The sequence below is a fragment of the Salvia splendens genome, chromosome 6, assembly GCF_004379255.2.
Source record: "Salvia splendens isolate huo1 chromosome 6, SspV2, whole genome shotgun sequence".
Lineage (NCBI taxonomy): Eukaryota > Viridiplantae > Streptophyta > Magnoliopsida > Lamiales > Lamiaceae > Salvia > Salvia splendens.
This window is the reverse complement of record NC_056037.1, coordinates 25,937,365-25,949,172: the sequence shown is the minus strand read 5'-3', so window position 1 is coordinate 25,949,172 and position 11,808 is coordinate 25,937,365. Positions and strand designations below refer to the sequence as shown.

General features: G+C 31.1%; 1 protein-coding gene across 1 annotated transcript; it reads right to left on the bottom strand.

Moving 5' to 3' along the window:
- Positions 1 to 383: 383 nt before the first annotated feature.
- Positions 384 to 2,989, bottom strand: LOC121809027 (cytochrome P450 724B1-like). The gene is made up of 8 exons (XM_042209579.1): positions 2,468 to 2,989; positions 2,231 to 2,383; positions 1,656 to 1,892; positions 1,317 to 1,394; positions 1,164 to 1,242; positions 968 to 1,074; positions 600 to 718; positions 384 to 502 (listed from the first exon to the last, which is right to left on the bottom strand). Exons 1-8 carry the CDS (start codon positions 2,987 to 2,989, stop codon positions 412 to 414), a joined length of 1,386 nt encoding a protein of 461 aa, XP_042065513.1. The 3' UTR covers positions 384 to 411.
- Between the last annotated feature and the right edge of the window lie 8,819 nt (positions 2,990 to 11,808).

Genomic DNA, 11,808 nt, shown 5'->3' with positions numbered 1-11,808 from the left:
TTGCCGAAAATGCTCTTCAAGCTATTTGGACATTTTTGTCCGAAAAGTGGCTAAAAAAACTTCATTCGTGATTATATTTAACGTTGGGGTCTTCCGACGCTATTTTTTTGTTAGGGGTCTGTGGTATCACAACTCAAAAAATTAGGGACTTTTGAGATAGTTCACTCTTTCTAAAAACTTGTGTCAGATTAAAGTCGGACACATGTTAGAGACGGATGAAGTAATAGCAACCAGATGTCGAATTATTGCTTCGTGTTCAGTTCGATGCGTATACAAAAGAAATAAAAATGTAGATTTGGAATTAATTATTCCTGTCTCTACTTGATTTGCATAAGCTAATTATTGCTGTCTTTTAATGTCTCTACTTGATTTGCATAAGCTAAATTAAAATGGTGCCTATAATTCCAGTCTCTACTTGATTTGCTCCAATTCTAGAAGCAAACCTCCTTTGAAATCCAAGTAAGGGCATGACATAGGAGCATCTTCTTCTTCGATTTTCCATCTTGCAAAAATTAAACAGTTAGAATAGCTGAATATTTATATGGGATGTGAATTGAGTTAAGAAAAAGAAAAATAGAGTACCTAATAAATATATATACCTGAAATTAAGAATAAAATGGTGAAGGAAAAATGCAGTCTCCAGTTTACCAAGTTCTGCCCCAGGGCAGATCCTGACTCCACCACCAAAAGGGGTCACTTTTCTGTTGGTTGTTGGATCCTACATTTGCATATATTATTTTTATATTAAGAGAGAAAAACATAATAATACTCCACTAGTATGTACTATCTTCTCACAATAGGAGTTATATTTTACTTTTACCAGTAATGTTTATTATAAATGATAAGCAGGTCTCACTGACTCACTTCACTCACATTTTATTATAAAACAAATATGAATAAAACAACTATGACTGACTTCTATTGTGGGACAAAAGTAGTAATATGAATTGAAAAAGCATATACATACAATCCATCTCCAAGGGTTAAACTCCAATGGGCTTGGATGGAGTTTGGGATCAAGATGTGTAGCTAAGATAATTGGGAGGACTTGCCACCCTTCAGGAATTGTATATTCTGCATCATCAAATTCCTTATATTAATATTACTACTACTATTTCTATTGATAATCATGGATTACTATAGAATACAAGAATTAATTGTACCTTTGAATTTGACATCCTTGAGAGCTTTCCTATGCACAAACTTCACTAGATTTCCACAGCGCAGAGCCTCACTTATCACCTGCATATTTCTCTCCATTTTTATAATTTAATAGATAGCCCATAAAATCAAATGAAAATTATAAGTATACTCACATGAGAAGTAAACTCCATCTTTTTGTAGTCTTCCCAATTCAAAGGCTCTCCATCCTTCCTAAAGGATTGATGTTCTTCCTGAATGGAGTCAGATGAATAAGTATAAAGATAAAATAATTCATTCTCCCTCCGTTCCACAAGAATTACTCGTTCCCTTTTAGTTCATCTCCTAATAGTATGCACTTTCTAATTTTATAAAGTCACTAATAATACTTTAATTATTTTTTCTTTTTATCTTTCTCTTACTTTACTAGTGCATTAAAACACGTACCCAAACAAAAGGGCTTACGTTTGTGGGACGGAGGGAGTACGAAACTAAAATTAACGAAAATTGCTAACCCGGAGCTTTTGAAGGGCAGATGGGGCCTTAGCTAGAAAGTAGACAACGAGGGCCATAAGGCCTGAGGTTGTTTCATAACCAGCTAACAAAAGGTCCAACAAAACGCTTACTTTTTCTTCATCGTTTAAACTATCCCTTTGCACTAGTTCATCTAGGAAATCCCCTCTCGCATTTTTCATCATTTTTTCCCTTCTTTTTATCGCATCTTTCAAAGTCGATGTGATCCTTCTCCTCGCCTGCACCACCTCCAAATCATTAATTAAATTGAAATATTATACAGAATTGAATTTGATACTCATGAAGCGTGTGTGTATGTGTGTGCAGTATGTGTAGTATGTTCAGTGCGTGCGTGCGTGCGGTGTATGTTATGTGTGTAGTGCAATTTTATAGTAACTATTTAGAATTCTAATTATATACTTTTGATATTGAATTCAAATTGCGGAAATGAGAGGAATTAAAATTGTAAATCAATTTCAAATCCAAATATTTTGGATACCAAATATTGGATTTGAAATTGAAGGCTCCAATTCTATGATCCCGAACGGAGCCTCGTTTTAGGGAGTATGAGATTTACCTTGACCGCCTTTGAATAAGCATTCCCTGGAATATAAACAGGCAGAGAAACAAAGCCTTTCATGAAAGTCATGAACTCTTCAAGTATATTTTCAGCTATAGGGTCATCAGGCTCAATACTCAATAAATTTTTTAACATAAGATAAAAAGTCAGCTGCACAAACAAAACCGGAGTTGTTAATAAGGATTGTCGGATCCCGTCAAAGGCAGATTCAGTACACCGATTAAATATATATACCTTCTTGGCTTCTTTGAAGAAGTGGAGTGGGGTGGAGAGGGATGTCCATGAATGTATGAAGGAGAGGGAGAATGAATCTACATAGGACAAAAACTCGGGACTCGACTTAGAGGCGTTGATGAAGCTAAGCGCAACGCTCCTCAGCTTCTTGTGGAGGCTGCCCGAGACAAGCATCATTGACAACTTGCCAAGGATGTCGTGGACCGGCTTGGGGTAGCTGCTTCCGAATAGCGTTTCTTCGTTTTGAAGAATAAACGCATTTAGCTCGAGGTCACACGACACCACCGTGGGGCTCCCGAATAGGTGGGACCGGAAGACATTGCCATACCTAGAGCAATGATCTTGCAAGAAGAAGCCCAGAGAGTTTGATTTGTGAGGTTTTAGAAAGCCAAGAGTTTCACCAATCAAAGGGAAATGCCACATGCTTCCTTTAGGCAAGCCTGACTTAGGCTTTTCTTTGAAACTCCTATTCCATATGATCAAAACTATACCTAAAAATACACTCAAAATCACACCAACCATTTTAATTTTTTATGCCACTCTTAATTACAACATCACATTACTCTGCCCTTTTATACTGTCCATCCACCCACGCTTAAATGCTTTGACCCTTTAATTAAGTCCTATTTTGGGAAAAAATTTCATTTATTTAAATTGTTAATGAGTTAATTATTGTAGTACTCCCTCTGTACTCAAAGAATATGCACTTTGGGGTCGGCACGAGTTTTAATATAAAATTAGTGAAGTAAGAGAGAGGTAAAGAGAAAAAGTAAGTAAAATATTGTTAGTGGAGAATGAGTCCCACCTCATTAGAAAGAAAATACTTTCTAAAATTAGAAAGTGCATATTCTTGTGGAACGGACTAAAAAGGAAAGAGTGCATATTCTTGAGAGACGGAGGAAATATTATTTAACATACTATATAATTATGTGACTATATTTAAGTGCGAACTATTTTGTAACTTAATATAGGTAGTGCGTACTACATTATTTTCAAATAGATTTTTATTTAATCATATAATAGTTTAATATCATTGAAATAGTTTTAGAAAGAAGAGAAGATAGGAAAAGATAATCATTAGAATCTTCGCGTTTATACTACTCCAAGAATAAATTCATACTCCTATAATAGATTACTATATTTTTCTTGTAATATACTCCATCCGTCCCACAAGAATACGCACTCTTTCCTTTTATGTCCGTCCCATAAAAATATACACTTTTTAATTTTGTAAAGTCATTTATCTCTATATCTCTCTTACTTTACTAATTTAACATTAAAACTTGTGCCGAACTCAAAGTACATAATCTTTAGGGACGGAAGGAGTATTCTGTAATATATTTAAAGAGAATATGAGTAGTAAGAAATTATCGAGCACTGAAATACAATTATCCCTCTCATATTATTTAATTCAACATGATATCAGAACAACTAACCATCCATATTCGTAAGTTTGTTTGAAACCTAAAAAAATACTAGAAAATAAAGATTGGCTCCTTGACACAGTTAAACTTTCAAAAGAAAATTGAAAAGCTCCTCGACATGAGTATAGTTTGTCTGAAGTATCTCATCAACATGAGTCAAAACTGTCTGAATTAACCATTAGATAAACTGTCTGAATTAACGCCTAGACATGAGATAAAACTATCAATCGAAAATTGAAGAGCTCTTTGACATGAGTGAAAACTATCAATAGAAAATGAATAGCTCCTTCAAATGAGTCTAAACTTCAAATGAAAAATGAAAAAGCTACATAGAAATAATTCAATTTCGTATTATACTTGTGCAAGCACTGCAACTTGGTAATTGTAAGTATTACTTATTATTTGGTTACAAATATATAGTGCAAAAATAAAATAAAAATTAGAGCCTTGCTAATTGGAGGTATGTTTGGCTCTCTACACATCAGACATGATTTGTGTAGCCTATAATATCGATTATATATTTGGTGGAAGAATAATATAATGCGAAAGCTGATAATCATTTTCTATTTTATCTATACTATAAGTCAATGAAAGAGTGCAAATATTATTTATATACGTAGCACTTGGTTCATGTGGCGCTCTATGTTTGTTTATCTTTTGCCAACCATATATGAATTAATTTAGTCAATTTGTATCTGTTTAGAATCTTAAACTTGGTTTGAGATATAAGAAAGGTAGTACTATTAATTTAATTTTGAGGTTCAGTAATGAAGATTTCAATCTGAGGCTGGAAAAAAGCATATAATTTTATTCATGTAGGTTTAAACAACTTTCAATAGCTAAAACAAGAATTGAAGTAAACGATTGTTGAGCCTATTGCTATTAATATTGGAGAAAAGATAAATTGTGTACACATAATAAATTTTAATTTAATGACTAATTATTCGTAGTATATAAATTTGAATATATTTTTAACATTACCACTTTTAGGAAAAAAAATATTGACTTTGATTATGAATTAATCACGATATATATTAATTAACATATTACATAATTTAACTTACCAAATTTAATTATAAAATAATTATATAACTAGATATAGTTCAAAACATTTTCGAAAATAAATTCATATTTAATTATTTTATAGATTAATATCTAGTTTTAAAATGAATTACTAAGAGGTATAAATCATCGATATATGCTTTAGGAGCGAAATCATTTACTCCCCCGTCCCAAGAATACACACTCTTTCTTTTTTAGTCCGTTACGTAAGAATATGCACTTTCTAATTTTGAAAAATCTCTTCTTTCAAGTGTGGGACCAATTATTTACTAACAATATTTTAATTACTTTTACTTTGTACCTATCTCTTATGCATTTAAACTCGTGTCCAACACTAAATGCATATTCTTGTGAGACGGAGGGGGTAACTTAATGTATAAAAAAATAAAAAATAATTGGATATTTTCCTTATTGAAATGAATTGTAATATAAAATAATATAACCATAATGATTAAGTAATTTTCTTTGGCTTATTGTTTTCCTTTTATAATTATTTTTCCTTAGCTTGTTATGTTTTTCATTAAATTTTTAAAAACGGATATGTTACTATCTTTTATTTGGGATATCGTTCTTTATAATCATAAACTTTGGTCAAGTTCTGGTATTTTTCACCAAATTTAAAATTGGTGTAAAATATATCACAAACATTATGCTTTGTTTGTTATTTTCCACAGCGGATCAATCACCAAATCCGACTAATGTATATATACCATTTTCTATTCTACTTGGCATAACTAAATCAATATGGCTTTCTAAGTGGCTTTTTTATCTTACTAGTCAAGAACTTAAAAGTGATCTAAAATATCATAAATTTTTGACGATTGCCCTTGTAGACTATTTTTTGCCCCAAAGTATCTTATTTGGATCGGTTTGAAAAAATACAAATGGAATGTAAAGATTATGAAATTTTAGACCAATTTTAAGTTCATGGGAAAACTAAATTAGACCAAATTTTATGATTTTTGACACAAATATTCCTTTTTATTTTAATTTACTTTTAAAGATAAATATTTTTATACTAAGAAAGTATTAGCCATTATCTCTTCCTTAATTTAAAATAAAAAATATAATAAATTCATTTTTTCAGTTTTGATTTAGATATTATTATGTAGTAACTTTCTAATAGAATGATTTATTTCTCCTAATTCTAAATGTATTTAATTTAAAGAACATTATCATTTCCACAATAACTACAGAAAATTAAATATAAAATTATGTAATAATTATAAACTTACATTAAATTCGAATGACCTAAAATGATTATATATTTTTAGTTTATGTAAATTTATTACTTATTCTTGATATTTTATCCATCCTATCCCAATTCCCAAACTAAGAATGGTTTCTTACATATCCTAATTTCTTAATATTTATCCATTCAATCCCAAACTAATAATGCTCCATGTCTATTTTTAAGTTTTTTCAATTAATTAAGCATCGACGTAATAAGCAATTGAAGGAGACATTATCATAAGATTCATAACAGGAAATTCTTCTATAAAGAAACACTATTTTCGTGAAAATCAATCTTGGACGTCCGTTTTGTCAATATTTATGAATCAATGGAATCTACGTGACCATTCCCATTATATATTATATATATACTTAAACTACACACTCCTATATAGAAAAAATTAAGACGTGAAAATAAAATATTGGTTACAACTTAAAAAAAATCTCAGCACCAATCACATATCTGCAAATTCCACATCGAAAAGATCTTCCCCTTTCTACCAAATTTGTGATACGATACAAAAAAGTTTTCCGTTAAATATTAAAATCTCTCACAACTTTACCCAAAAATAAATAAATCTCTCATAAAAAGGGCTGATTCTGTTTTTTAATGTCAACGATTTTGTAATTTGGTCAAATGACGTAATGAGTGAGCCCTAATCGTATGTCTAATACTAATTGGAACTATTCAATGTTGGGCCAACTTTGATTCGAAATATCCCTCTATTTCGGGATAAAAGCCCTAATCTTGTGTTATTTATTTCCTAATTTAGATCTAAGTAAAGTATTCTTTCACTATTATAAACATTTTAATGGTACCCTCTTATTGGTCTTGATATCATTAATTAATAGTACTCCATATTTGTATATGGATAAATAATTAAGGTTTGTCGTTAAACATGAACACCAAGTCCCCTAAAGGGGAGCAAATATGCAGAAATTTGAGACTAAAATCCACAACCTTTTAAAGCATAAGATCATGCAAGAGTTTTAAAGTTATGATATTGATTTTTTTGGAAAAACCGACAGCTCCAAGTATTTTGGCTTTTCACCTCCAAAATAATTTTGTTTTTGCAAGAACTAATCGAGTGTTAGAGTTTTATGTTATTTTGAAATATCTTTCAAGTGCTTATACACTATGTTTATTTTTAGTCAATGAAAATGAATATTCCTTTCCTATGTTATTAGGAGCCTCGATTGACTATTTTAATCTGTTTACGACTAGGAGTTTCTGTTCATTTTTATTGTAAATGGTAGGTAGATCCAGGGCCGTCCCGACAAAATCAGAGGCCCTGTGCAAAAATCTAAAATGAGGCCTACCACTATAGAAAAAAAGACAATGCATTTTAAAGCTATATGATAATTAAAGAAATATACCATTTCGAACCTCGATCAGAATTGGAGTCACGGTGCTAGAAAAAGGCCTGAGCGTTGCTATACAAGAGAAATAGCTTTGTTGGGCTGAAAAAATAGGAATACATGTATATGGGCTGAAATATTTCAGAGGCCCCTGAAAATTGGGGGCCCTGTGCGGTCGCACAGGCCGCACGGGCCAAGGGACGGGCCTGGGTAGATCCACATTCCACTAGTTCATTCTATTCATATTGTATTATAAAACTAATTTATAAAAACGGATCTCACATTCCACTATTTTTTCCACCCACTTTCTTTTATATTTTTTAAAACCCGTGTCGAACTCAAATAAGACTCTTAATGCTGGACGGGAGGATTATTCAATGTGTTCTGTTTATATATTTATAAGATATTATTATTTTATTTAATATAAGAAACAAACATGTGTAATGTCATTCAGACTAGATAACACAGCCAGTTCCATTTCACAACCTACATAGGATTTGGCTACATATCGTAAAATATTGTAGTTTCATTCCACATGTTTCCTTACCTTAGGAAATAAATGATAATAGTTAAGTTGGATTTGATAATATCCTCAAGATGTGTTCAGAATGAAGTTTTGTAATTCAGAAAACTAGTCGGTTAAAATTTATTACATGAATAGATTATGAACTAGACAACTTTTGAAAAAGTTGTTAATTAATTAAATCAATAGCGGACATTAATTAATTAATGATTATTTATATCTTAAGTATGAGAACTAGTTAAATTAAAGAGGTAGCCGGACGGACAGTTAACATTATTTTACAATAGTAACTTATAATGATATTCTATTTGGACTTGAATTAAATTAAAAATACATTTAATTAATTAAATGCCAAATAGTTGATGCTCAAGTATAAACCTTCATAAATTTCAGATCTAACCCTACATGACTTTAAAATAGATGAATAAATTAGAGCCTAGATTATAAGTCTCATTCTTTGAAATTTTCGTCCCCGATCGAATTTAATTGTCCTACTCTAGTATAAATTATGTCGTTTCTCAATTTAAGACCTAGATAGTTTTATAAGCTTAGTTCTCTCTAAGATCAAAATAAAAGTTTGAAAAAAGTCAGAAAATCTATGGTTGAGTTCTGAAGATCATCACACAGAGGAATAGCAAGAAACTTCGTATTTTTTTAGAGAATCTTGAAGGTATAACATTCCTTATGTAGAATTTGTATTTTGGTGTTTACAACGCCTGTTACGTGAATAATTTGCCATTCCTAGTATGCAATATGTGTCATTGAACTAATAATTTCAGTGTAAATAATCACGTATAGAGATCCTACGTGATGCTCCGCTTTTTTATTATTGTCCTTTTTATTTTAAATATGACCGTGAGTGAACGCTGAACGATTAGGTCAAACGTTGTCCTTTTTTTGTTTCGGCAATCATTACATACAATCTTTTTTATGACCGCCTAATGTTATGAAATCGTGTTTCATAAGTAATGTGTTTAGTAAATGTGAGAATGGAATTTACTAATTATAATATTTGGAATAACACAAAATACTAAGTACTAAATGTTAAGTAAAATTAATCTCTTTTTATACAGGAATTTAAAGTCTGAACATTTAAATGCATATTTTTGGAGCTAATAACGATAGAAGAAAATTCAAGCCATTCTCTTCATATTTTTGGAAGCCTACTTTGGATGTGAGCTCATTTCAGCTATTTCCAGCAAAAGCCGGATGACTATTCAATATCGGTTCTGCAAAATATACCACGTACCCTAACAAAATACTTCATTCTTCCATGCTTAAATGTCTCATATATCACTGGCATAAATTTTAAAAATTATTTAATTTTATAAAGTAAATTGATAGAAAAAGTTAGTTGAATGTGAGCTCTACTTTTATATGATTAATTACTTTAATAATAAAATGTGAGTGAAATGAGTTAGTCGAATATATGATCCACTTACCAAATATAGTGTAAATAAAATGAGATATTTATTAGCAAACAGACGAATAAGAAAAAATGAGACATTTAACGGCAGATGGAAGAAGTACTAAACAAATGTAAATACCCAAGATGTATATATACTCTACCATAGAAGCAGGTGAATTTCACTAAGTTTCACCAGTACTTCCGCTCTAGTGAAACTTGTGTACAAACTTGGCTTAATTATGTTTCACCACCATTTAAGTATTTGTTGTGGGCCACTTTTCAATTTTCATTATTTTTTTGTGGGCAACGATTTTAACTAAAGGAGTGGGCTAGGTAATTCTTTTACAAGTTCTTCGGCCAATTAATTTAATCAATGGAATAATGTGGTCTGCTTAAGTTTTGATTATTTCATTTGGGCCGCATGTGTTTAAATGTTTGGCTAGTTATGCCCATTTAAAAAGAAAAAAATGGACTAATTCCAAGTGCTTGGGTATTAATGAGAAGTGGGGCAGATTTAAAGTATGATGAACTAGAATTAATTAATTTATAGATTAATGAAATCTTCTGATTTAATCGATGCACGGGAATTTTAGAAATATATTTAAGAAAGAGAGAAGAATAAAACGAACGTTACTTAAGATGCATGCATTATTTTAAATTTAATAATTTTTTAAAGTCTGATTAGTATGTAATCTTCTTTCTCAAATAGTTATTTTCGCACTATTTTAAAGACTCGAATGGAAAGTCAACGTAAGCATTCAAGCGAGCAAGGTTGACTTTTTTTAATTAAAGAATTATTTTTTAAGACCGATTTCTTTTTAATTAAAGAATCATCTTTCAAGTATGATCGTAATTAATTAAATTCCAAGTATGTGTTTGTTTTACCATATTTTATTTTTAGCAATGTCTATTTCTTTGTCTAGTAAGGAATCTTTCCTACTAGACTAATTTAGTTCAATCGAATTCGCGTCTTAGCAAGGCTGCAAACCCTTCTTGGATTAGTGTACACACATGGGATCGGGCACCATCCTTCGAGTTGGCTAGTCCAATGATTTGGAATGTAGCCACATTCTCGATTCACACGGGTTCTAATATGGTAAATGCTATAGGAAAATAGATTGGCCATCAGATTTTATAGATGAAATGTTTTAGCTTCGGCCATTTTAGATAAAACCCGGTGCTCACACAGTGATGGCTTGACAAAAAACCAGTTTTTATGAAAAGCATATTACGACGTGTTCACTGAGTATATCAAGTGTTAGGAATTCTTGTATTTATCTAATAAGCGGCAAAAATAGCATACAAGAATAACATATCTAGATTCATAATCATATTGTAAATTGAGCATGTAAAACACAACGGAATCATATTTTCTATCTTGTGACTCTTCTATTCTCTTTACTCTTACGTTGTTTCTCATTTTGTTGTGTTGTTTTCTTCGATTGATTGAATCCTGCGGGTTGAATCTACTACTATCGAGGTCCACGTGCAATCTAATCCGATGAATGAACTATCCTGGTACAATTGCTATGTAGAAGAAAGTTAGGAAATCTTCCTACAAATTTGTACGTATTTTCTATCTTACGGTTCTCTCTACACTTACGTTGTTTCTCATTCTCCACAACAAAGAATAAATCATCTTTAAGTAGATGAAAAGTCAGACAATTGAAAAGTCACTTGGGCTCTATGATTGTTGAGCTCATGAATTAATATAATTGTAGCCCAACTATAATTACTTAAATCAATATTAATATAATTCAAGGAAATTTCTTTTCAATCTCCCACTTGGACTAGCATTAGGTATAATACGCAGTTCCAACTTTGTACTCTTGAGAGGATCAAAATACACATATAGTGTGACCGTTTAGGCCCTCATTATTGACGATGATCTAATCAAAGTCTGCACAAAACTCAAAGATTGTGTTGCCAACGTAGCTTGATATATGAAGGACGTTTATGTGAATTCGATAAACAAACCTTTACACAAAGTTTATAGTAATATCATTTCATTCACTAACCACTTGATTGAGCTTAAGATTTGTCATTTGTCATCCAAATAGCTCAATCACTTTAACTCATCTTTATTAAATGACTCATTTAATCATATTCAATTACTTTAATTGAATATATCATTGCATTGGTTAATGACTTAATGGTCAAATAAGATAGAGAATTTGAGTGTTCTCTCAAATTTCTAATTGAGGAATGAATCACATTCTTGGCTCAACTACCATTTTCATTTATATTATGATGTACCCAACAAAAGCCAGTGTCTTAATCCTCCGAGGGGAGGCAAAGCATTGAACAAGGTCAAGGCACATCACTCAATAAA